This window comes from Ischnura elegans, chromosome 10 (assembly GCF_921293095.1).
Source record: "Ischnura elegans chromosome 10, ioIscEleg1.1, whole genome shotgun sequence".
Taxonomy (NCBI): Eukaryota; Metazoa; Arthropoda; class Insecta; order Odonata; family Coenagrionidae; genus Ischnura; species Ischnura elegans.
This window is the reverse complement of record NC_060255.1, coordinates 107,297,017-107,323,720: the sequence shown is the minus strand read 5'-3', so window position 1 is coordinate 107,323,720 and position 26,704 is coordinate 107,297,017. Positions and strand designations below refer to the sequence as shown.

The following is a 26,704-nucleotide window of genomic DNA, read 5'->3' as shown; positions in this document are numbered from 1 at the left end:
CCACTGACCTTTTTCTACCTACCTGCTTCGAATTTCCTCCTTTCTGGAGGCCAACTGCTGCATGAGTCATCTACTAGCCCGAAAGGTGTCTAACAATGACTTTCGGCAATTATTATTACACCTTCATTGGATTGAAATATTAGTAATGTGCGCATAATTTAAAAAAGAAAAAGACCAAACACGACGTATTTCTGACTTTATTTAAGAATTTTACGCAAGAAAATAAATGTCGGAAAGACGAAGAAATACGACGGAGACTCAGCATTTTGGCGAAACTCGATATCCTCGCAGCTGAGCTCCTCGGAAGTTGATGCGGTATAGATGAGTCACAGACAAAGGGATATTTTCTCAAGATATTTGGTTTCTCTGTGCTAGCAATTCGAATTATCGTTTATCTCGTGAGAACTTCCTAAGACGGACTGAAAATAATGGACGGCTAGGATTGTCCGCTAGCACTTGACAGTAGGAGTGGGGGTAAAGCGAGCTACCTGTTGAAAATAAGGAGTTGGATGAAGCCGAGTATCAGATGGGCGTGCCGCTGAAATGGCGTTTCGTAAATAAGAATGTTTACATCAGACAGAAATCCATCGTAGCAGTGTAAATGCCGAGATGGCATGCAATCATTTTTTTGCGAGGTGGTGTGTCCCCTTAGAATATTTGAAAGAGATGTTAGTTGAATCAGCTATATGCCCAAATTGTTTCCATGAAATAGGGTAGTTTCCTTCATCAAAGAAAACAAAAGGCATTGATGGCGATTCGTTACCCGCCATTAGTGTATTCATAATACACAAATTATTTGGTTTTTGAAATACCGGTTTAGACGATTGGCAAGGGTCAAATTTTATCCTCATTTGAAAAAGGCCAGATTGGCGCCCATGCGATTCCACTCCACGTGACGTCACAGGGACCTAGTTTCTACACGAGAGGATAGGAGTTATGCATCGTCAGAGGCTACCAATGCATGCATGAGTCACAGAGCTCAGGGAAACATGTCTTAATAATCACCTATTAAAACTGGCTAAGGTCGGAAAGTTTTCTTCGCTTGATAAGGTATTAATAAACCTTTTTTAAGCCATGCGCTACCAGACAGGAAGGTACTCAGCTACCCGTTAGCATCCTGCGTCCTATCAGCGCTCAGAGCCTCGATCAAGGTCACCTACCAGGCGGGAGGGGGAACCAGAAATGCGTCATACGGACTTTTTCCCTTCATTCCTACTTACGCGTCGCGTTTTCGCGCGCTTGAAATTTTTCACTTTTCATTTGATCGCGAAAAATAGATATCGTCATTTAAAAATCTAAAAGCGTGAAATACGTACTCCAGGAGTAATAATCTTTCGATTTAGGCAATAAAAAAATAATAGGAAACCACCCTATTTAAATATTGCATTAATCAGCTAAATTCCTGTTTGAATCCTTTAAAGGAAATCTCTATTACGAGTCAAAATCCTGGGTTTCCTACTGTATAGGCAACCTAGTCGAACATTTCCGCATTCATCGTTTTTTTCGTCTCCCCTGAAAACGATAGATCGAGGTTCCACCTTTGTATTAATACATCCATCAAGGGAAATAGAAGAAAAAATCGTACGTTTAATATGCTTTGTGCAATTCTATTATTCGAAATTTGAGGTATTCGAATATTTGAGCAATGATTTAATATTCGAATTCGATATTTGAGTTTGAGAAAGCTGCTATTCGACCCATCTCTACTTATTACATTAAAAAAATTGGCGAAATGATAATTCATACTCCTAATATTAACAATCTAACTTAGTATTTACATATCAGACTCGCTGCGCTCATTAAGGGGCTCCGCCCCTTAAAAACCCCGGTTCCGGCTTCGCCGTCTACTTTTGTGATCATTCGAAGACTTTTGAAGTTCGAATAATTACACCTCAGCTAGGGGCCGGCTTCGCCGGCCAGGGGTTAGGGAGGCGTCCCACTCATTCCTCGGAACGGCTTCGCCGTTCCTCGTCTAAGGTCGCCATAGCCGCCCAGAGGGCGAAGGCATTTCGGAACTGTTTCACCGTTATTCGGCCATTTTGTCGACCTAGCGACGACACGTGGCGGAAACTTCCGGTTTTCAGATTTTTCCTCCGGATCATTTCCGGTTCCCCGCACGCGTGCCAAATTTCAGCTCTCCAGCACGTGTGGAAGTAGTCGGGAATTTGTATCCATCAGTCAGTCAGTTACCCGAAGCGCTGTATATAGCTAGGGCTCGCCGCGCTGCGCGCGCTCGTTGGGGGGCTACGCCCCCTAAAACCCCCCGCATCCGGCTTCGCCCGCTCCCCCACCGCACGGCTTCGCCGTCCACCCCGCGACTACTCGGAACGGCTTCGCCGTTCCTCGCCGAGGGGTCGTCTCGCCGCCCATATATTTAGGCAGCCCTCCGACAGACAGCAGCTGGTTCCTCGGAACGGCTTTGCCGTTCATCGTGTGAGGGCGGCTTCGCCGCACAAGGGTTACCCAAGTCCCCCCTAGGCGTGGACTCCTGGGAACGGCATCGCCCTTCCTCGTGCAGGGGCGGCTTCGCCGCCCAAGGTTTACCGGTGTTCCCCCGAGACTGCGACAACTCGGAACGTCTGCGCCGTTCCTCGCCGCCCCCACCGGACGGCTTCGCCGTCCCGCCCGGGACTCCTCGGAACGGCTTCGCCGTTTCTCGCTGTGGGTCGGCTTCGCCGCCCATATATTGAGGCAGCCCTCCAACAGACACCAGCTAGTACCTCGGAACGGCTTCGCCGTTCATCGTGTTAGGGCGGCCCTTCGCCGTCCACCCCGCGACTACTCGGAACGGCTTCGCCGTTCCTCGCCGAGGGGTCGTCTTTGCCGCCCATATATTTAGGCAGCCCTCCGACAGACAGCAGCTGGTTCCTCGGAACGGCTTTGCCGTTCATCGTGTGAGGGCGGCTTCGCCGCCCAAGGGTTACCCGAGTCCCCCCGAGGCGTGGACTCCTGGGAACGGCATCGCCCTTCCTTGTGTCAGGGTGGCTTCGCCGCCCAAGGTTTACCGGTGTTCCCCCGCGCCTTCGACAACTCGGAACGGCTGCACCGTTCCTCGCCTGTGGGCGGCTTCACCGCCCAAGGGTTATCTCGTCGTAATGGGGCGGCTTCGCCTCCCAAGGTTTACCTATTTCCCCGAGCCATCGCCTCCTCGGAACGGCTGCGCCGTTCCTCGCGTGAGGGCGGCTTCGCCGCCCAAGGGTTAATCGGCGCCCTCCCTCGTAAGCTTCCTCGTAATGGGGCGGGTTTGCCGCCCAGGGTTTACCCGTGTTCCCCCGAGGCGTCGAATCCTGGGAACGGCGTCGCCCTTCCACGTGATAGGGCGGCTTCGCCGCCCAAGGTTTACTGTGTACCCCCGAGGCGTCGACTCCTCGGAACGGCTTCGCCGTTCCTCGGCTGTGGGCGGCTTCGCCGCCCAAGGGTTATCGGCGCCCTCCCTCCGTAAGCTTCCTGGTGATGGGGCGCCTCCGCCGCCCAATGTTTACCCGTGTCCCCCCGAGGCGTCGACTCCTGGGTTACGGCATCGCCCTTCCGCGTGATTGGGCGGCTTCGCCGCCCAAGGTTTACTGTGTCCCCCCGAACCGTCGACTCCTCGGAACGCATTCGCCGTTCCTCGTCTTTGGGCGGCTTCGCCGCCCAAGGGTTATTGGCGCCCTCCCCCCTCGTAAGACACCCATTTGGCTGCTCCACGTGTTGGAGCGGATTTGCCGCCCGAGGGTTCTCGGAGGTTTTCCGCGCCTCTGACTCCTTGGAATGTCTCCGTCGTTCCTGGGGCGGGGGCAGCTTCGCCGCCAGGGTTTTCACTCCTCACAGAGCAATGCGTACTACCAGCTTTCCCCGATCGCTTCCAAAGGCTGCCGTGGGATAATGTGGCTGAATGTAGACGCATGCTAGCCGTGATTGTGGCATTTTAGCTTATGACGATGTTTTGAAGCGGGTCCGGGGGGTTTCCAGGGTTTTTTATGAATATACTGACAACGGTCACAATCATCCAAATAAATTCCTTAGCGATGAGTCATAGGAGAAGGGAATTACTGCTAAAATATGCGAAAACACGGAAGAACATGCTATTCACAGAAAAAAAATAATTTTTTCCCTGGTCTTCTTGGAAGCCACGTGAAATATCGAGGGGTTTTCTTGCATAAAAGGTCTTTGTCTACCTACAGTAAAAATTCCAGCGATCTAACTGTAGGGGAACAATGAATTTTCCCGTATTACTCACGTTTAGATTACCAATTCTGTGTTCTCCACATAGCGGTGCATAGGCGCTGTAATAAGGCATAACTCATGTGAATTTCGTAGCCGTACCTTATGGAGAAGTGGTTAAAAAAAATCGGTTTTAGGTGTCCTTGTCCTGGAACCCCTTTAATTACCTTACTATTTTGTTAAGAAATGTACATTTAAAAATTTGAAGTTTTATTGCGGGTGTGTAATTGGGGCAGGATAATTGAACATGACGCGTAAATATAGCCGACACAATTCCCATTCGGAAGCAATAAAAACGATACAACTGGGATGAATGGTACACGAAATATACGACTTATTAAGTAATTTTTATTTTTTTGGGGGGGGTCACAGGGGGTTTTCGGGGGACTTAAAGTGCTTGTTCTGTATAACGCGGCATCGTTTACCTTGGATAAAAATTTCGGCTCTGTAGCTGTAGTGTAAGCATGCTTTTTCGACGGTGTCACCCGTTAAATTAAATATTCTGCGTTCTCCTGGTAGCGGCGCGTAGGGGCACGAGAAAGATGTCAATCACCTGAATTTGGTGTCCGTACCCCGTCGGGAAGTGGTAAAAAAAAATTCAGAAAAATTTAAAATCGTGTGTTGAGGGAATGCAAACTTCACGGTGGATGTGTTGTAAATTACCAAACGTTGTAGGAGTCGCAATTTCAATGGAAATACATAATCGTTAATAACTCGAAATTCTTTCGTCGTTTGGATACATGAAGATAGCCGAAAAATTGAATAAAAAATCTAGTATCTTGCATTTAAGTGAATTTGTCCTACGATTATTGCAAATTGGTGAAAAAAATTCCGAAATTCGGCCCATAAGAAAAGCATTGAAAATTTGAAAAAGTTAAAAAAAATACTTTAAATCAAAATATTGCAAAGAAAACGACACCAAAAAATCAACCGAAAAATCTAGTATCTCATACGTTAAGGAATTATTCCTACAACGATTTAAAGTTGGTTTAAAAAAAATCCAAAGATAGGCCCATAAGAAAAGCATTGGAAATTATAAAAAATTATAAAAAATACTTTAAATCAAAATATGGCAAAATGTTTCACATCAAAAAATCGGCCAAAAAATCTAGTTTCCGTCAGTGAAATTTCATGTTCCCGTGACATTTGCAAGTAGGCGAAGAATGGAAAAAGTTTTAGTCCCATAAGGCTCCAATGTTAATTTGGATCGATATATCTCGAAAACCGATCGACTTTTTCGAGTTTTCGGACTTTTCCCCCCGATGAATATTTTTTCTCCACGACCCGTAAAAATTTCGTCTTTCCAGCACGTCCGGAAGTGGTCGGGAATTTGTATACGTGAATCAGTGAGTGGTCAGTGAGCTATCTGTCACACATCGGGTTGTATATAATATAGATTCTTTGGTGAATATTAGTATATATTACTCTCCAAATCACTCTCTGAAGGCAGCCTTTCCATTTTATTTTAAAGAAAATAGTCCACATACAGCATGGTTTCCAATTTTAAGTGAACTTAAAGCAATCAAAATTGAAACAAAGAGTCTAATAAAATTACGAATCACGTAGTAACAAAACAGCAACTGATGTGTTGGCCACAACCTGAGTATTTAGTAAACTTTTGGATTATAAAAGATTAAAATTTCTTGGTGTGTATTTGTTTTTTATTTATGAACTTGCTTGTTCCCTTTTTTAATTGCTTGATTTCTTCTTTTCAGCTTTTTTATTTACTGACTGATCTGTACAAAGAGGGAAATGCAAAGGAAATGAGGAAGTGGGCGTACGAAGTCCACTCTACCTTCCTAGTCCCTGGTGCAGTGAGTACTTCTTTTTTTACTCCATAGAATAATGGGTGAGGGCCGAGCCAAGCCGAATAGTGATATATTTTAGTTTATTACTTTCAATGCATTTTTTATCTCTTATTATTCAAAAAAATATCAATGGTCATATGTATGATGGAGCTTGCACATAAGGAAGATGAGGGGACTGGAAGTTTTAATTTGTTATATGTGGGCCCGCTCTGGTGAACTTTGAATTGAACTGTCATCCAAGTTCGCCTCAGTAATATGACAGCAATTATTATATTACCTCGCCCAAGAAAGGAAAACAATGCAAACATTTAGGAAAAGAGCTAGCATTTAAATTGATTGAGAAAACTGCTGCCTCCGCTAACTCTGATAGAATTCCTCACATGAGATACTCAAATGAACATGCCAATTCAACTACCTTTGGTGCAGTTGAGATGATAAACAGGAAAAGGGTCTTTTTGTGGTCACATGGTCATACTTTCATGAATCCTATGTTTTCATTGCAAAATTTTCACCAAATTTCAGAATGTGCATCTGAGATATATTCTGGCACAAGCCAACTATTGGAGAGATTAGGTCATCTTTTTGCTTGGGCAAGGCTTCTATTCAAATCCTGTTGATAGTCGAACATGGAGTTGGGATACTGAATTCTCATAAATACACAATGTAATTCAGTTTTATGCTGATATATTAAAATAATATAATTAATTAGTCACTCTCATGATTCTCGGGTTTCCATTGTAAATTTTAATGTCTGTTACGTCAGGTCAGAATTGGATTTCATGCCAAATGGACATGTATATATGTACATGCCGAAGTGGTGGTATTAGTGGTCTTTTTTAGTTTACCACTTCTGCACGCCTATGCAGGTCCATTTTGCTTTGTACTCCACTCCTGAACTGAAGATGCTGGCGGGGTTGCTGGAAAAACTGTCAGACATGTAACATTGCAGTGGAAACCCAAAAATGATGATTGAATCTTCTACATTGCGGTAGCCTTATCTAGTTAATACATAATTATTTACCTGTTGATTCTAATCTCCGCTTATGGGAATAACAGAAAATCTTATTGTCAAGGTCATAAAAAACATCTCTAAGCCTAGGCAAATGGTATTATCCATGATAAATACAGTAGAATCCTGATTTAAGGTTTTTCAGGGGGGACAAAATTTAAAACACTAAATGAGGACCTGCCATTTTTTTCAGTTTTTAGGGTCTGTAATGATTGGAATGGCTTTTTATGAATAAAAAATATTATTTTAAGTAACTAAAAGTTGCTGCATGCAGCAACAAATTCATTGATTAAATGTTATTTGCCGAATAAAGGTTGGATAATACTTTTCAGGAATCAGCTAAAAAAATGGGTAGTAAAAATAAGTAATGAGAAGATGACAATTGTTTCAATGAAATATTTTAAGAAAATTATAATATTCATCAACTTTAAAGCATTCCCACATGGAATATTAATATGGAAATTAGTGATTCCATTTTACGCATATTTCAGTGGCCTCGAAGAAATTTTAAATTTTTTTCTGTAAAAGTGACATGTAGGTGACTATAGCATTTCTAATATAATAAAAAAGGCGTAAATAGGTACTCGCAAAAAATCGTCATTGCATCAATGAAGATGAGTGAAATAAAGGGACAGCAGAGGATCGCTAATCCCGAATTCTAAACTACCGAATATCTAGGAAAAGGGAGATTTACTGGAATTTTGCCAATTTAACGTTTTCTGTTGCCTCGGCGAAACGAGCGATTTATGAGCCTCCTGTGCGCACATTTTGGATTTCGAGGTCATCCAAAAATGGAGAATCTTTTTTCTAGTATGCCTACAAGTCGATGGTGATTCAACTCGATGATAACACCAGATTCGTTGTCATATCCGCGGCCTCATACAGGACGAATGGAGCCGGGAGAAGTTGCTTAGGTACGCGGCGCGCTGATCACCTTGACTCTGACTCACCGTTTCTCGGCAGCTTTTGATAAAATTTGGTTGGATCTTGAATAACGATTAGCTAAACTCTGTTAAGTGAAAAGTTTTAATCTTCAATAGAACTGGATTTCATCTGAAAAATTGTCAGTGCCTCCGGAGTTTGGCAATTTCGTCCGAGTTATGATGTCGCAGTCAACCACCAAGGGATTCCTGCTGGATTTTCGTATTTTTTCGCGCTCATCTATTTTACCGTGATTATGCGGTGATTTTTTTCCAGCATGAGCGATTTATTTAGAGTCATGGACCGTGATAGTTCGTCAAAACTCCGATTTTCATTCGCTTTTGACATAAAATAGCACCAGATAAATATCTTTGAATCGGCAGCGATATCAACCAGCCGCATGTCGGTATATGGGCTCCGGGATATCTAAATTACGATGTAAAATAATGTTGTTCCGTTAGGAAAGAATGCTTTCACTAAGGATCATGACAGGGGAAGCACTTCCTCGGTTCTTTCGCTGTTCCTCCGTGGAAACTGACCTTGGAATGGATTATAAAAAGAATCTTCTAGTGAACTGTGCAAATGATATTGGGCCTCTTTTGAAAAGAGAAAGTAGCCGACTGGAAAAATATTGGGCAAACAATGGACTACCCGTAGAGAGTAGAGTTTAAAGGGGCATAAGCCGTCAATTGAAAACATTACGAGGAAACCATCATTGTAGCGGCCCTCGGAGTATAACTCGTGTCATCAGTCGTCACATATCATCGAAGTTCACGAAGTGAAGGATAAGGTAGTTAGAGGTTATTACGGGATGAATTTGCTCCATTAAATCGGATCTGATACAAAAGGTTTCTGGTGTATGGATCAGAAGGGGAGCGAAACATTACGAGAAGACAAATCACCTAGCTTGCGAGTTGAAGGTCGACCCAGCGCTGCATTCGCGGAAGAAAGCAGTTGAAGAAGCGTTCCCCGGTAGATTCTATTGACTCTTGGAGGGCTATTACGAACGGCTCACCGCATGCGGTGAGACTCCGCCGGCGGTGTCATACCGTCCGGAACGCGTTCACCACCCCCCGAGCGATTACGAGTGGCCGCCGGTCGGTGTCACACCACGGCTTAGGGGTCGGTGTGATACCACGGCCAGCTACCCCGGTGGTGAGATACCGACCCCTAATGGCGGACATTTTTCGGGTCGAGCTGGCGTTTTTAAAACAAAATATCCGACGATAGAAACTCGGAAGCTATCATATTTTGTGTTATTTATAATATTAATGTCTGAGTAAGCGTATAAAATATAAAACTGGAGCCGACTGGAGCAGTTGAACAAAAAATTTATAATACCCATATAACAACGTTGTAGCAGTCTGAGCCACGGCCGTAGGAGATGGATACTTTGATGGTAAGTTGACCCTCATTCATTTATTTAATTAGAACAATTTGGATGTTTTTTAATGTCCGCTATGTATTTATATGCAAAAACATCTTCCATTTCTTCATAGGTGCCGGAAAATTCGTCGTTACGGACTGCCTGTGCTTGTATTGTATGGTGAATACAGCTGTTGCTCGCCGCTTGGAGATTTCTACGAACATCTTTTGTGGCAAAATATTATTTTTTCAACGTGACAACTTCTTGTATTACAAAGTGAATACTACTTTTGCTCGCTGCTTGGAGATTTCTACGAACATCTTCTGTGCCAAAGTAGTGTTATTTTCAACGTTATAACTGCTTGAATTGTGAGGTGAATGTAACTTTTGCTCGCTGCTTGGAGATTTCTACGAACATCTTTTGTTTCAAAATAGTGTTATTTTCAATGTGACAACTACCGTTAATCACAGTACCAGTGGTTGTAATGCACAAAGTTTGACGAGGTTGACAAACATCTGCCAAGAGCTGTAGTTTTCACTGTTCCATTGTGGTTGGTTTTTAAACAGTGGTTTACGCCATCGAGAAGTGTCTGATAGTAATGTTAAGATTGTCAGTGGCGTTTATACCTTCGTCATTCACCTCAGAGATAACATTTCACGATCAAGCTATCAAGTTCAAAGCCATGTGTGAAATTGTTTATACTAGTATATCAATTTCGTACCAAGGAGTTGTAGTGAGAAAAGTCACCTGTGCCACTTGCGTAGGATAATGTGAGGCTTAAAATCAGTGATTAAATAGTTGTTTTCATCATAGCGAGCTCTTGATTGTAATGTTTACGTGATGAATATAAGAATGGTAGTGACTTCCAGTTTTTGATGATCGTATTTGCCTATTTACCATTATTTATAATGGTGTGAGCTTGTATCGATTGTGGATTTTACCTGAAATATTGAAGTAAGTTGTAGCCTGTGTGTGTGACTGCCGCGGAACCGATTCGCGATCTCACATGTTTATTGTGGGCAGACTGTTTTGCTATGGTTGTGTACCTGTGACTAAACCAAAGAAATGGTGAAACTCTGTGACATTATATTGAAATATAATTTTCTTGTGACCAATAGTGCATATCTTGTGTTTTTTAATTCTCCATTGCTTTTCATAGATAACAGCCAAAAAGTTATTTTTCATTATTTTTAAAAGTGCCTTTCTTGTTCTCTGAATTTGCATTAGGTTTCCAAACCCCGTTACTAACACGAAAGGAATGCAGAGCAACAGATATTTTGTAATTGCACAGATGTTGAGTGTCATATTGTCTGTGATTAAGGCTCTCCAGCTAAGTATTCTTGGTGGATTTTCATATATTTTTTAATAATGGACATTTCGGTCAAAGCTCTAATGGAATTAGTGGTTCACCTTGCCCGTTGGCCCTAAAAGTACTTCTATCGTAATTTTTTGATGGTCTGCCATGCAATTTGTCACTATCTGCGTCTGCTCATACGTGATTTTTGATGATATCTTCCGCAAGTCACTGCTAATTATTGTTTTATTCAACTTTTTATCCTATAAGTAAGAATTGAGGAGCAAAATTCGTTCATTTGTCAAACTTTTAAGGTGAATTAACGAAGGACACATCCTTATTAATCCATAAATACCACTAATTGTCTTTATCGACTGCCAACAACTCTTGCCGAAATATTCGTCTGCTAGGAACAGTTGCCGCGGAATTGGAACACCGCACGCCCTTGCCATTGGCTACACCATTTTCGGGCTGAAGGAGCTCAGAATTTTTCATACAAACATCACTTCCGCCGCATCGCTCCTTACCGACCCCCTGACGCGTACTCTCCGCCGGGCGGTGACTTTCCGACCGTCCCATTCGTAATCGCAAGGGACGGTATGATACCGTATACCGAACGAAAACTCCGCCCGGCGGTAGCGTACCGCCCGCTCGTTCGTAATAGGCCCCTTGGTAAACTTTCATGAGACTCTTCTTGTTGATGAGCAGAAATTCGAAGATTTGGATAATCATTTGCATGAGCCGTCATGAAAAAACGTTAAATCGGGCAAAAAAATCTTGTGCGGGAAAAATTTTTACGACCATAAATGCGGAAAAACGCAAAATGCGGAAACACTAAATACGGATAATTTTTACATTGCCCTAATAGGGATTGAATTGGGACCCTAAAAAATAAACGCTAAATGCGGAAAAACGTTAAATGCGAAGACGTTAAATGCGAAGACGTTAAATCCGGATCCGACTATATTTTTATGATTAGCTAATGAGCCCTCCATGATCACATCCTAATCGGGGTGGGTGACTGCTAGCTACCACAGTCATGTAGCCAGACTCAGTCCTTGAGGCTCAGCCGCTGGAAAATGATGCAGTTCAGTCAAGGAAGAGTGTTGTCAATACATATAATGTTTATTGCAATGTGAGCATAATGTGTTGTTCCTGTTGTGTTTTTTCAGCCGCTGAGACTGAATAATGTGGACGAGAATGTTGCAAGGGAAGTAGACGAAGTGCTCCTCAATGAGGCTGACAAAGAGGAAATCCTTCGTAGGGTGAGTACCAATTGAGAGGTCACGTAATGAGCTGGATGAAACAGGTTTGTAATGGTGTTGTCACATCCATTTAATGGCTGATCTCTGCCCTGTATGAAATTCAAATGAACTTAGAGCACTTACCGTTGCTTATGTGCCATTATTGTGGTGGATCAATTATTTGCAACGTCTCCGTTGAACTTTGTCCCTAATTGCATCAAATCGGGAAACTTACCAGTGGGACACCTCATCAGACAATCTCCCTTACAACTACTATATCACTCTATATTTACTAGTTCAAGTTTTGTCGATAACCTTATAATGTCTATTTCATGTGGCATTATTAGTTTACAACAGCATCTCTGCAGTATAGTAACTGATGCAGTAATTTCCTGAAAGTAGTCAGCATTGATTTGAACTTTTTGAAAACTATGTAATGAGAAGCAGGGAAACCTGATACATATACTATGTATAAATATCAGTTGGGTTTATGGTATTTAATAAGCTGGTATTCTCCTCTACATAAGTGACGGGCTAATAGCTATTTGGAGTCATGAGCAAAATAATGTTTAAAAATGCTATACATTGATTGCAGGTGTTTTGGAAAGCAAGGTTGAAAGCAAAGGAGGAACTGAATGAGCAGCTTGCTGACTTCCAGCAACGCAGAACAGCTGGTCTGGGCACTTTGTTTGGGCCGTCTGATGCACAACTGGATGAAAGCATTCATGACAAGAACAAGGAAGCAAGGATTGTGGATGGCATATTCACTAAGTTGCTGGAGCCATGCATGTAAGTGTTGCCTTTGTAATTAGTGCGTCAATTGCCATGTAAACACGAGTAAGAGACGCACCTTTTTTCCCTGAAATTGCCACCGAAAATGGGGGTCTCTCTTGCACAAACTTTTTATATTCCCCCCACCCCTTCACCGGTCGCAAGTCCAAAGGGAACTGAGTGGCCTTCGTTTTCAGCGTGAGTCAGACTTTCAGAGTGAAACCTTAGGTCAAAAATAAGCGGCAGGCCAATAAGGGATTTTCTCCCTTAGTGATGCATTTTTACAATGCTCCTGTTTGCATTTTTTACTTGTAAGCATCATGCCGTCGCGTTGGTGCATTACAGATGAACATGGAAAAGATGGTGTAGGGTTTTTCACTCCAGTGGGTACGCTAAATTTACTGCTACTAGTGGGCATCCCACTGCATTACCAAATAGTAATTGCCTGTCAGACTTAGAGAAGCACATTGTTTTGAAGGAAAATACCTGGTTAATGTTCAACATCTGTCTTGCCGAGTGATTTCCATTAAGCTAAGGGCCTGATTTTTCAAAAATCATCTTCAGACACTATTATTAGGATTATTGCAATTGAAAATTATATCTGTGTCATAACTTGCAGTTTAGTAAATTCAAAGGAGAGTGTGCATTGTTGGACTAAATGGCAGATTGAAGAAATCTGAAATGTTTGTAAGTGAAGAGCACCGAAGGAGAGGTTAAGGGTAAGGAAGAGCACACCCTCTTGTCTTTCAAGCAATGAGGCTACAAGCGAAGGAGCAAGGGACGAACACGTGCGATCTTGCATGTGAAGTTGTTGCCCTCAAAGCGAAGGGGCGAAGGTGGAGTGATTTCATATACAGTGGAACCTCGATTTATCGTTTTTCAGGGGGATGGATGAAAAAAACGATCAATGCGGGAATGTTTGTCCGGGTTGCCTATGTCCCAGGAAACGCTGGATTTTTGCGAATTATGACATTCATTAATGGATTAAAAAAAGATTTTAGCTGATTACAGGAATATTATTCCTTTATTGAAACACTTAGGTCATATTGTTGATTCGGATTATATTTCTTTCAAATATCCTGAAGGAACACGGCGCCTTGCTAAAAAATGTTTCACTCCACTCGGAATTTTCACTGCTATTATGCATTTCTCTCCGATGTAAAAATTGTTATCTATCAAATGCCATTTAAAGTACACGTATTTACGAGAGAAACGTGCATGCTATGCCTCAAACAACCGATTTTGCCGTCACAGTGATTGGTTATGAGATGGATCAAGAAGGCCAAAATTGTATATTAATTGAAATTTTCCTTTCTAGCAATTAAATTTTTAATATGATTGAGGCAATGTGGCGTTAATCGTCAGCGGCACGCCCACCTGATCCTTGGCTTCATCCCACTTCTTGTTTTCACCAGGGATCTCGCTCTGCCCCTACCCCTGCCGTCATGTACTAGCGGACATACCGAGGCGTGCTGTAATATTCACGCATTTCTAGCCCGGTTTCTTTTCTTCGTCTTCAATTATTTTCAGTCTATCTTTTAAAGTTCTCACTTGTGTCTTCGAAAGGGCCATGGTCCGAAGACGAATAAGAATAAAACTAATAAAAATGAAACTGGACTCTATAGAACCCACACGGAAAACACTCGCCGGTTTTAAGTCAACCCACTCTGGAAAGTATGGAACCATTCGTACGAGGTGAAGTTCGGCACTAATGCTATTGAGTACGGCATAAGCAGAGCTTACTGCAGAGGGTGAAGCATGACCATAAGATTGCGCAAATTTTTTATCCTACAGAGAAGGCAACTTACCCACTCATTTCTAACTATAAGTCGCGTAGCTCTAGATGAGCAGATGAATCCAGATTGCTAGTAGGGAGAAACAAAATATCCTGAGAAGACATCGCTTCATTAGCACCTCAGACAAGTGAGACTTGTAGCGTAACTCGTAAATTGTAACCAGACGCCCTGTTTTCGAAAAAAATCCGCATCAACTGCCGTGAAGCTCACTATCAGCTGCGAGGATATCGATATTCGCCAGAAATCACCATCGTATTATTCCAACTATTTCCTTGCTTAAAATGGTTAAATAACGTTAGAAGTACGTCGTGTTTGGTATCATTCTTTTTTGAATTACGTGCACATCACTAATATCTCAATCTAATAAAAATATAATACCAATTGCCGAAATTCATTTTTACACACCTTTTGGGCTAATCAGTGATTCATGCAGCAGTTGACCTCCAGAGGTGGGGATCTTTGAAGCGAGTCGGCTAAAAAAAAGTCAGCGGTCGAGAAAGGGGGAAGCGTGAAAAAGGTTTCTTTTGTTCTCGAGTAACTTGATATTTTCTTTCGAAGCTAAGGTATTCGTAATATGATCCCTGCTCGAGCTGGGACCTTTTTTTTTTATTTCGGAGAAGAGGAAAGCTTCAGACTGGGAGAGGCGAGTGCTGAATGGAGGGGGATACCGGATCTTGGGAAATGCGATAATGTGACTCAGCTTCCCCACGGCACTCAGCTTCTCCCTATCGTATTTCAATCTCCAGGGGAAGATTCAAACTATGTGTCTGTCGTTATTAGCCATAAATAACACGTTGTAAACACTTCGTCTCATTTTCGTCAAACGATAAATGCGGGAAAATTATACGACGGGACCGCGATCTTCAAACGATCAATGTGGGAAAACGATACTTCGGGGAATGATAGGTGCGGGAAAAAATTACATTGTCTTTATGGAACTTAATTTGGGACCAGGAGCGGCGAACGATGAATGCAGGAAAACGATCACTGCGGGAACGATAAATCTGGGTTCCACTGTATATGCCGTTTGTGTTCCCTGAAGTTTCCAGTCCGTCTCGTCTTGTTTGAATGGGCTCATGATACGCCTGTTTCTTTTGAAATTGTGCTGTTTCGATTATGTTGAATATCAATAGCCTTACTGTAACTATACTGCTTTGTTTCAATCAATTAGGGCTTAAAAAACTTAAACGCTGTCAGATATGTGTCACGTTAGGTCTCATTCTTTTTTCAACCTCGTACCCGTCTTACAATTGCTGAAAGCTATCGAGATATCTCCGGGCTCAGTAGGTGACTCATCTAGCATTGGGCCTCTAGAAAGTGGGAGAATTGAAGCTGGTAGACTGAAAAAGGTCATTCAGCGAGATGGGGTAAGAATGAAACACGTTTCGATAGTTCCCATGTGACTTGATATTTTCCTTCAAAGATAATGATGTATGGTCTGTGTGCTCTCGGAAAGGAAATAAACGTTAGAGGCATGGGCTGATAGAGAGCCGAGGTTGGTATTTTGAAATCTATGCCATGGTTATTATTTTAAGGTGCTGAGATTCCCCCGATTGTTGTTCACTCTCTTGGGGAGATTAACGCTATGTGCCTGTCATGTTTCGCCTTAAAATTGTGTTATCTAGAAACAGGCATGCATTCACGCATTACAAAACTTCCTCAGGATCTTTAGCCTTGGCCACGTGGAATGAAAGCCTTAAGTAGTTGCTGTGGAGGAGCGTTTAATTCCACTTCTGATTACAGACTGGCTTTGGTAGCCGAGATGACTTGTTTCTATACTGGTGGTGTACTCTCTCGAATGCTGCACCAGAACTTCTGCGAACATTCTCAAATTTATTTGGAAAAGACCGAATAAATACCAGCCGGTACTGAGATTTGAATGCATGGTTGGGAGCTGATCACGAATCCACTGGTCCAACTCCTTGCTATGGCAAATGATGCACCACAGATCCTTTAGAAGGGCTATTTTCAATATTGTATTGAAATATCTTAAAGATAATGTATAAGCTGTTTACACTACTGGAATATTATGGTGGACTGGAAAATGGCATTATCTGTTAATATGGTACTTTATTTTGACTAAGTATCGGACACTTACAGCGATTTTGGTGTCCTCACATTACTTAAGGCCATGTGTCAGTTAACATGCCTTTTTGCATAAAATATGATAAAACTACCATTTAAAAAGTGCATCTGTTCACACAGTGATTTTTTGAAAAAATTTCTTGAGTTTATTAATAGCCTTGCAGTTTTGTGTGTTAAGTTTTTGTGGTGATCAATTGTATTAAATTAGATCAACGTAAATAGCATCTTAAAATGTCATTTTCATTGCATTCAATTCAAATTACAAATTCATTTTTGTTTATGAAATTCAATTTATTTATAACTCTCTTCATGGTTGAAGGTGAAAATGCCCTAGGATGGGCAGACTATAGTGCTGAAGTGTGCATACAGTGTTTCATATTATGCATTCTTTTCCAGGGATGATATTGAGTCGGAAGCTGATATTCGACGTGTAATGCTATCTTTGGCTCTGATCACGGTTGCTGGAAAAACATTTGGTCTCCGCTCTTCTCAATACAGCAATGTGATCGACAGGTGTCCTACATTTGTATCGAAGGAGAAATCACTCAAGTCCAAGTTTATAGGCAAGTCAAGAAAGGTTAGTTCTGCAGTGGTTATCATCCAAGCGGTAATTTAGTTGATCAATTCAACAATGGTAACAATATTATGGTTAAAATGGTATGAATATTATGGTAGTATTGGACTAAAAGGACTGTAAAAGTGTTTCTTGTTGTTAAATTGGACTATAGAAGTGTTTTAGGTATCTGCAGTTGTACATCATTTTAACAAAACAGTAGTGGTTTAGAAAAACTATGTCAATAATGTACTGATTTTCTTTCAATAACAACTGAGATGAATTCCCCCTGAATTTTATCTCTTTGTGATGAGTTTGGATTGAGAAAGATATCTTATCAGAGAAATACTGTGTATAAGAGAAAAGATATAGTGGAACCTCAATCTATCTCTATGGTTTTTTCTAGGGGATACACAAAAAAACGATCAACATAGGAAAACCACGAATGGGGTAAAGTTTGATAAAGTTGCCTATGGAGCTGGAGAAACACTGAATTTCAACGATTTTAACACGTTTTTTTTATCATCATTCCATCTTCTGCTCATGCTTTTGCTATGGAAGTTATTTTTAAGCCTATGTAAGCTATTTTGTTCTATTAGAATGAGGATCTGAATAGTTTTATTTTCTTTTTTTCAATACTGGTGAAAGATCAGGAATATACTCGAGGAATCAAACGTTTCTTGATATTTTGTCTGTGACTCTACATAAGTAATTTTTTTGCTGAAGTAAGTAATTTTTTACATGACTAATTTCTTTGTGTTTAAGAAATACCTGTACATGATGAGATATTAATATCAAAATATAACTAGTCAACTCTTGTGATGATTCATGATTACCATTAAGAGATTGAGCATATGCATGTAAAATAGTACACCTACGAATTTTGACAATGACTTTCTTAACGAAAATATGAAAATGACACATTCTATGAGAGAATCGTTGGCAGGATAGTTAAAAAAAAAGACCTCACCCTTTAGAATATGATGCACAGAAAGGAACAGTTTCGGGTGTAATGAGATGCCTTTCTTTTCTGGTAATATCTATGAAGTGTATTTCCAACTACAGTGCAACTTGGTTATTATGGCCTCGACCATAACGTCAACACAGTTATGACGTCATTCGTTCCTTAGTCCCTTTCTTAAATGTAAGCGTTGATGAAACCTCAGATTTATCGTCAATAGATTACAGAACCTTGTCTATAAATGAAAACAAAATCCAGCTCCTAGCAACAAAGGACTGTCCAAAAGAAAATTAGAGAATTCTTTCTGCAGAAGGACTTCATTTAAACGTAAAAATACTGTATGATGCCTTTACTTAAACATAATACTATATTCGTTGCATAAAACATTTCATTTTTATGACTTTTTTGCATAAGATCTTTGTTGCACAACACTATTACTCATACATTAAGTTATATTTAAATCTAGGGTGAAGCGTGACCATATCGCTTAGCCGCAAAATGTTTTGCTCAAAAGAGAAGGAAACTTAACCATTCTTTTCTAACTAGCGTAGCACCAGATAAGCAGATGAATTCGAATGGCTAGCTGGTAGTAGCAAAATATCCTGAGGAGATCCTCTGTAACTTTGACAAATGAGATATGCCTAATGAACTGCGGAGAACTGTGAGGAAATCAAGTTTCTCTAGAATGGCTAGTCTGTGTTGTATTTAGCCTTAAATGACAGATTGTAGATATGTACTGAGTTTCATTTTTGTTAAATGATGGATGTGCGAAAATAAAACGTCGGGGACCGTGGTGTACAAATGATCAATGTGGGAAAACAATATTTCGGGGTTAGATGTGGTAAAATGTTTTATTGTGAGCATGGAACTTAATTTGGTGACAGAATGGCAAATAATAAATGTGGTAAAACAATCAATGCAGGAACAATAGGTAGAGGTTCCACTGTATTTGCTGTTTGCAATTGTGTGTCAGAATGTTTTAGTGACAGTAATTAAGTACTTATGTGTACTTATTGAGATTAATTGACATGTAGCTATGAATAGGAAGTGGCTACAGAATTAGTGTAGCCATCATGGAGTTCTTTGATGCCTAAATTGAACTAACGTAAGCGCTCAACTTTTAATGAAACTGAGCTGGAAATGATGTACCCAATTTTGACATTCATTGTTTTATGTAATGTGCCAGATTTTCTCTTGAGCTTACATTTTGAGGTCTCCAGCCCTATTTAATTATCCAAATTTCAATGATTTAAATTTGTTTACTAGCCAGAGCACTCATTATTGTGAGAAAAGTAATTTGTTGCCTTAAACTTTCATCATGAGTAAAATGTTGTACAAATTTATTATCCTTAATTTATAATGCACGAATTCACTTTTTTCCAGTCTACAATCAAAGGACATAACTTTGTGTTACACCAGTATTACACCGTCACCCATTGCAACCACTGTGGCCTAATTATCTGGGGTCTAAGCCCTCAAGGTTACCAATGTACCAGTAAGTAAAACATACCTAATATTAGTTTTAAACTAATTCACCTACTACATTTTCAACTAACATTGTGGGACATAAGCTTATACCTTTGCCAATAATGAATTACTAAGAGAGTATTTTTAAGTTTTTTCATCTCATTTCATTCTTTGGTGGCCCATTGAGTCTTAATTGTGAAGGAGATTCGTGTACATATACTTTGTCCCTGCTGGGTTGAAATTATGAAGGATTGTCCTAATAAATTGAGATTGAGTAGCTTTGGGGAGTGTGGTTGCCTAGAGGATGCAGTGCTTGGCTGTGAATCAAAGGCCCACAATAATTGCCTGAATGAAGGCCTACAAGCAAACGCAAGACCCAAACTCTCTCCTTTCAAGCCCCTTGGCCCTTTCCAGTTTATGTTTGGAGGCAACTAGATCAAGGAGGTAGTTGATTGTCGCCATCATCATAAGTCAACAATCCTAAGATTGCTTTAACTCAGCTTTCCATTCCTATCTCCTACCCACTAGCCCATCACTGTGACGCATTTCCTTTCAATCACGGTCTCTTCCCTTGTGAAGTAGGCATAGGCATGCTTTTCATGAGGAAAATTGCTATTTTTCAATATTTTTAAAAAATTTGATGTGCTACTTCTTAACATCGTCTGAATGAGCACAATTTTTTTGTGTTTCACTTAGGACCAGACGCTAGCCAAAATCACTTAAAGCCTCACAAAATTTCCAAAACTTTGTGATTTTGTAATCACTCCAATGCTTGGTATTTGCAAAGATTTCTGTGTGTGAGAGTGGTGGTTACATTGTGCTTTCCTTGCAGACTGTCAGATGAACATTCACCGTCAGTGCACGAGAACACTGGAGGAGAATTGTGCCGGCCCGTTGCTCAAGAAGGAGCGAGCCAATGACCGAATCAGCAAATTGATGGAGAAGATACGACCGGAGAGGGAGGCTAGGAGGAAGCCCAGCTCACTCAACGCCTCTGCGCAGAGTGAGTCCAATTGAATGCAGCGTGCGTCTTGTGCATAGGGGATGCGCATGCCTTCTCTCTCGGATGTGATCACCTCTAGAAATATGTACCGTATTTGCACACATCTAAGACAATCATGGTTCTATTATGATCCCCGTTTTTTTTGGAACTCGCTAGGAAAAAATTTAATTTTGATTAATAATTACTGTGTATCTCCAAATATATTGTCCTCTCCTTTTCCCAAAATCTAAGTAATTAATTAAGTAACTAATTTGGTGGCTTAAATAATGGCTTCCTTTAATAAGTTAGTTTTAAAGGAGGCAGTGCCTCTCTTGGAATGCAAGTACTTGAGTAGTCAATTAGCCAACCTAAACATCACCGTCAAGGTATAAATTAAGCCTTGGTGGACTAATGATTTGCGGTCTTGTCATTTTCAAAGATTGATTAAATTTTTTTATTGTTTATTGGAAACTAGAGACCAGATTTCAAAGGAATACTCGCAGGAACTCAAAGCATAGGCATTGCGATCATTTTTTTTTAACAAAGTGAGAATTTCTGATGCAATTTCTTATTGTATTCAAGTTCCTAGCCTCAAGAACACTGAAGGAATTTGTTGACGTGCTTTTTCTGAAATCTTTCACAAAAAAAATTCAAAAATGTTTTTTATTTTAAAACTTACAATGAAATAATTTAAATTATCGTGTTGCTATTTGTAATGGCAGTTTTTGATGTAAAGATATCCAGCATCAAACTCAGTTACCCATTATGCATTTGCATTTTGCATTATGCTACCTGCAGTAGATTATGCATCCTACATTGTAGTTGAGAATTTCACATCCGATTGTAAGACTCTTTTTACTGCAGGAGTTGGCAGGGAAAGAAACCTCATCATAGATTTGTGCAAATGAGGTATTTGTGCTAATGCTTTTCTAACTAGTTACTCAAAATGATGTGGTTTCCTGGGGAATAGCATGCTCAATGCTTGTTCTTCTATGCATAACTAGCAAACAATAACCATTGAAATTTAATTAGCTTTAATTAAAACATTGATTAATAATGCATTGTACACCATGGATGAAATTCAATGTTAAAAGTATCATTTGGCTTCGGGAATCGAACCCAGATCTCCAGATTGCTGGTCAGGCATGTTACCAGTTACACCACCTAGCTATCTTCCTTTAAGGGAAATTTCAGACTAGGTTCATTGAACAAGGTGTTGATGTCTCACGGTCAGACTGTGGCACAGGAGATGGAAGTCGCGCTTACTCAGCCACTGTCAGAGAATGAATGTAATGCAATCACCCAACCAGGTACAAAGTTATGAATTCATTAAAGTAGTGGTTTATTGTGTACTGTAGATGTAGGTAAAAGCATTTTTACTTTTGTGTTTACTGCTCACCTTTATGTTTCTATGCCACCAAAGAGCTCCATTCATTGAAGCAAAAAAGTTCACTTGGCACCCATTACTGTGGGAAAGCAAATTCCTCAACAAGGCATCTTCTTATAAGAGTTAAGAGGGAGCATAGACTAATTAGTACTTTTAGGTTAATAGTCTTTCCCAATATGCTCAAAAATATGAAAATGTATTTTCTTTGTGCTAGCTCATTATTCTACCTCTTCATTCAGGAAAGAATACTCGGTGTTTTGACTTCAAAATTATGGAAATCACTAGCATGAAAATTTTATAAATTAAATGTCTTCATTAGTAGTGTAAGTGGTCTTCGCTGACGGTAGAGGGGTTCGGGGGAAACAAAGCAGGGAACAAGTCCAAATTCTCACACAAAGCAACTTCCTTTATTCAGCCCAAAACCTTACTCTCGCTGCACAACCCCAACTGCCGACCCTAGCGGCCACCAGCCCATGCCCCTGGGGTCACCGAGAGAGGTCATTTCTCAAGCGACTCTCCTGATGACAGCAGGAACGTGCTTAATGGCTGGGTCTCAACGAAGTCCGTTCGAGGCGGCTCTCCGTCATCTCTCAGCTTTTAATAAACTTCAAGAAACTGCGCTTACATCCACATCCCCCCCCCAAAGTGAGTTGCTGACACTCCCGAAAGCAACTCATGGAAATTACAACTTAAAGCATCATAGAACAAAAAAAAAGTGAAGTCCAAAATCCAAATAACCCCTTAATACGCCCCTGCGACCAGTAAGAGATAAATGACAATAAAAGAATTAGAAATAGTGATTACAGATACATAAGTTTTTAAAAACATGATGTCCATTATAATTCCATTATTGTCTGTAGTCTCTTGCACCTTCTAATGGAGTCCCATGAGTCGGAAAACCTCAAAGATGGGGTTCACGTCACTATTCAGCGCCACACACAGCTCCTACACCGATGTGTCAAACCACATGATCACCTCCAGTGTACTTAATTATCCCAATCACTCTTTACCCGCGCGAGCCGATTGACTCACCCCTACTCCTTAATCAGTATTCACAAAGAGAAACTACAAGTATTCACTGGTTAAACAAATTAATACATATAAAATACACATTACCATATCAACCATTGAGATTCCCTAGAAGCAATTAAACCGAAGAAATCAACCCATCCAGAATATAATCAGTACATATCCCAAACCCAAAATAATCCAAATTAAAAGAAATTACAAGAATTAAAACAAATGAGAAACATAAACCAGACACAGCGATAGCTCTCCGTTTCTGCGTTTCCTCCCACCAGCACCCTCTTCTATCATCTCTGCCCAAATTACACCCCCTCCACCGACGGTCGACCTGCCTGTGGACGAAGGAAATAAGGGGAGCGTCCCAACGGCGAAGGCTGTGGGGGCGGAGGGGACACTAGGGGGTCTGTCGCCGACTCAGGAAGGGGGGAGGGAGGAGGGTCAACACTTGGCTCCGACGATCTGAGGTAGTAGGGAGAACGTTCGGCTGGTAATGGATGCTCTTGGGGGGGAGGGATGTAGGGAGGCTCTGTGCTGCACGATGATTCCCCCTCAGCTGTGTCCCACCCGTCGTCGGGCCCGACGGCTGGGGCGACCACGCCCACTCCCTCGCACTCCCATTCGGCCTCAGAAGTAACAGCGGCGTATTCGGTCGGCTGGGAGGGCGGCGTTGCCCACTCCTTCCTCGGCCTGCCTGGCCTGCGATCAGCTGTTCCTAAACTAGGAGTGGGGATGGGGCCAAAATAGGGTTTAACGCGATTCCTGTGTACCAATAGGTTGCGGAATGGGAGCTCCAACATTAGGTTACATGTTGACACCACTTTTAATATGCGGTATGGGCCCTTCCATGGTTTGTGAAATTTCTTCACTTGCCCTACCTTCATACAGGGATCACTCAAAAACACGTACTCTCCTTCCTTGTATTGCCAATGCTTGCCCTTCTCCTTCACGGTCTCTCTCCGTTTCTTTTCTGCTATGCGATCATTATTAGCACACTTTATCCACATTTCCTTTGATCTGTCCATTAACCCAGACACCCCCGGGTGCTCTTTCTCTAATACGCCAACTTCGATGCATTGGAAAGGCGATAGCATTTGACGTCCAAATACCAATTCATAAGGGGTGAAACCTGTGCTACGATGATAACTACAGTTGTAGGCCATGACAGCAAAGTCAATATGGCACCCCCAATCGTTGTTTCTTAAATTGACATAATGACTGAGGATCTGTGCAATAGTTCTATGAACTCTCTCCACTCGCCCGTTGCATTCTGGGTGGAAGGGTGACGTCCTCAACTGATTTATTCGTAAAAACTTATAGACCTGTCGAAAAAGTTCTGACATGAAATTTGTTCCCTGATCAGTAAGAAGTGTTTCCAGCACTCCGAACCTCAGTATCCACTGCTTCACTAGTGCCACTGAAACGGATTCAGATTTCTGATCTGTTAATGGTACCATCGCTAAGTACCTCGAGAAATGATCAAGTATAGACAAGATATACCTATAACCTCCCACTGTCTTCGGAAGGGGACCCACAATGTCTATTGCAATAAACTCGAAAGGCCTATTCGCTGCTGGTAATGCTTGTAATGGGGCCCCGCACTTACCATAAGGGCTCCTCTGACTACAGGCAATGCAGCCCTTTACATACTTCTTGACATCTTGCGAACAGGATGGCCACCAAAAGTCCCTTTTAACTAGAGATGGGTCGAATAGCAGATTTCTCGAATTCGAATATCGAATTCGAATATTAAATCATTGCTCGAATATTCGAATACCTCGAATTTCGAATACCTCGAATACTAAATGATGAATGCTGGTATGTTTGACTCGGTTGCCTATGCAGCAGGCAACACAAGATTTTGGGGAGTAATTTTGATTTCCTTTAAATGATTCGAACAGGAATTTAGCTGATTATTGAATATTTTAATTTTATGGAAACAATTGGGCATATAATTAATTCAACTAACATCGCTTTACCCTCACTCCTGCTGCCAAGTGCTAGCTGACAATCTGAGGCAATTTGCAAAATACAAGCTCTTTCCCTCCGGATTTTCTTCAATTATTTTGTTAGTTATCATTATTAGTCAACCTTTGGGAGTTCTCACGAGATAAGAAGATGAATTGAAATTGCTATCAGGGAGAAACCAAATATCCTGAGAAAATATCCCTTCCTCTGGGACTGTAACAATAAAGATTTATAGCACCACTCATAAATTGTAACTTTATATATGTTTTCGGAAAAAAATACGGCATCAACTCCCGAGAAGCTCTGCTGCTCATATCGAGTTTCGCCAGAATGCTAAGTCTCCGTCGTATTTTGATATTTATTTCTTTGCGTAAAATGCTTAAATAAACTCAGAAATACGTCGTGTTTGGTCTTATTCTTTTTGAAATTACGCGCACATTACTAATATTTCAATTCAATAAAGGTGTAACATCAATTGACGAAAGTCATTCTTAGACACCTTTTGTGCTAATAGATGACTCATGCAGCGGTTGACCTCCACAGAAATGGGGAACTTCGTAGCTGGTAGGAAAAAAAAGGTCAGTGGGGGAGAAAAGGGTGGGGCCCGAAAGACGTTTCTATTGTTCTCGTGTAACTTGGTATTTTTTCGAAGCTAAGGTCTTCGTAATATGATCCCTGCGCGAGCTGTGACCTTTTTTTTATTTCGAAGAAGACGAAAGCCTCAGAGGGGGGCTAGTGCTGAATGGAGAGGGATACCGGATCTAGGGAAATGCGCTAATGTAAGTATCCCACGTTACTCACACAGCTGTTGACCTCCAGAAATGGGGAACTTCGAAGCAGGTAGCCAGAAAAAGGTCAGTGGGTGAGAAAAGGGGGGAGGGCGTGAAACACGTTTTTATTGTTCTCGTAACTCGATATTTTTTTCGAAGCAGGGGTCTTCGTAATGCGATCCCTGCGCGATCTGGGACCTTTTGTTTGATTTCGGAGAAGAGGAAAGCGTCAGAGTGGGTGAGGCAAGTGCTGAATGGAGGGGGATAGCGGATCGTGGGAAATGACCTAAGGTTGCTATCCCACGGCACTGAGGTTCTCCTGGTGGGGGGAATCGGGGATTTTCGGATTTTTTCACCCGACCATTTTCGGTCCCCCTTGTCTAACTCTTTTCACCGCTAAAATCCACGAATTTGATGTAATTCGTCAACTTGCGTAAAACGGCGCTACGAGAACTAAACGACTAGAGTTCTCTTCATTTTTCCGAGTCAACTACCAACGACGTGCGTGCGACAGTGTATGACGCGAAATTCAAAGTATTCGAGGTATTCGAGGCGGTACTTTTCGCATAACTATTCGAAACCTCGAATATCGAATACTTTCTAATATTCGAGGTATTCGAGTATTCGCGGATACTATTCGCACATCTCTACTTTTAACCCTACTTCCTGTTGCATGTACACCTAAATGTCATGACAGTATGTGGTCGTGGCACTGACGGAGCGCTTTCTCCCGGCAGCTGTGAGGCACTACTACTCTTTTTCCCATTGTAGTTTCCTTACATAGTATACCCCCAGCAACTACGAATCCCTCTCTGCCTTTCCATTCAATACACTCGGGATCTTTTTCCTGCTCCTTCCGAAAATCTAGAACCTCTTCCACGGATACTTGGCAAATCTTCCTCCTTAAGGCATCCGCGTTTGCATGGGTCTTACCAGGTTTATGAATTACTTCGTTGTCGTACTCGCTCAATTTCAAAGTCCATCTCATTAACCTGCTACTGGGGTCCTTTAATCCAAAAAGCCAAGTGAGCGCGGCGTGGTCTGTCAAAATGGTAAATTTCCGACCGTAGATGTAACACCGGAAGTGCCCCACCGC

At 41.4% G+C, this 26,704-nt stretch overlaps 1 protein-coding gene across 10 annotated transcripts in view; it reads left to right on the top strand.

Moving 5' to 3' along the window:
- The window catches only part of LOC124167378 (rho guanine nucleotide exchange factor 11), a 558,219-nt gene that overhangs the window by 137,087 nt on the left and 394,428 nt on the right, over nucleotides 1–26,704 (top strand). For all 10 annotated transcript variants that reach the window (XR_006866674.1, XM_046545401.1, XM_046545404.1 and 7 more), the window contains 6 exons: nucleotides 5,919–6,017; nucleotides 11,774–11,866; nucleotides 12,441–12,634; nucleotides 16,894–17,074; nucleotides 19,395–19,506; nucleotides 20,311–20,481. Coding sequence is in view for 9 of the 10 variants with exons in the window: in XM_046545401.1 (XP_046401357.1) it covers nucleotides 5,919–6,017; nucleotides 11,774–11,866; nucleotides 12,441–12,634; nucleotides 16,894–17,074; nucleotides 19,395–19,506; nucleotides 20,311–20,481 (850 nt within the window). In the remaining variant the exon portion in view is untranslated. The remainder of the gene's footprint in view (nucleotides 1–5,918; nucleotides 6,018–11,773; nucleotides 11,867–12,440; nucleotides 12,635–16,893; nucleotides 17,075–19,394; nucleotides 19,507–20,310; nucleotides 20,482–26,704) is intronic.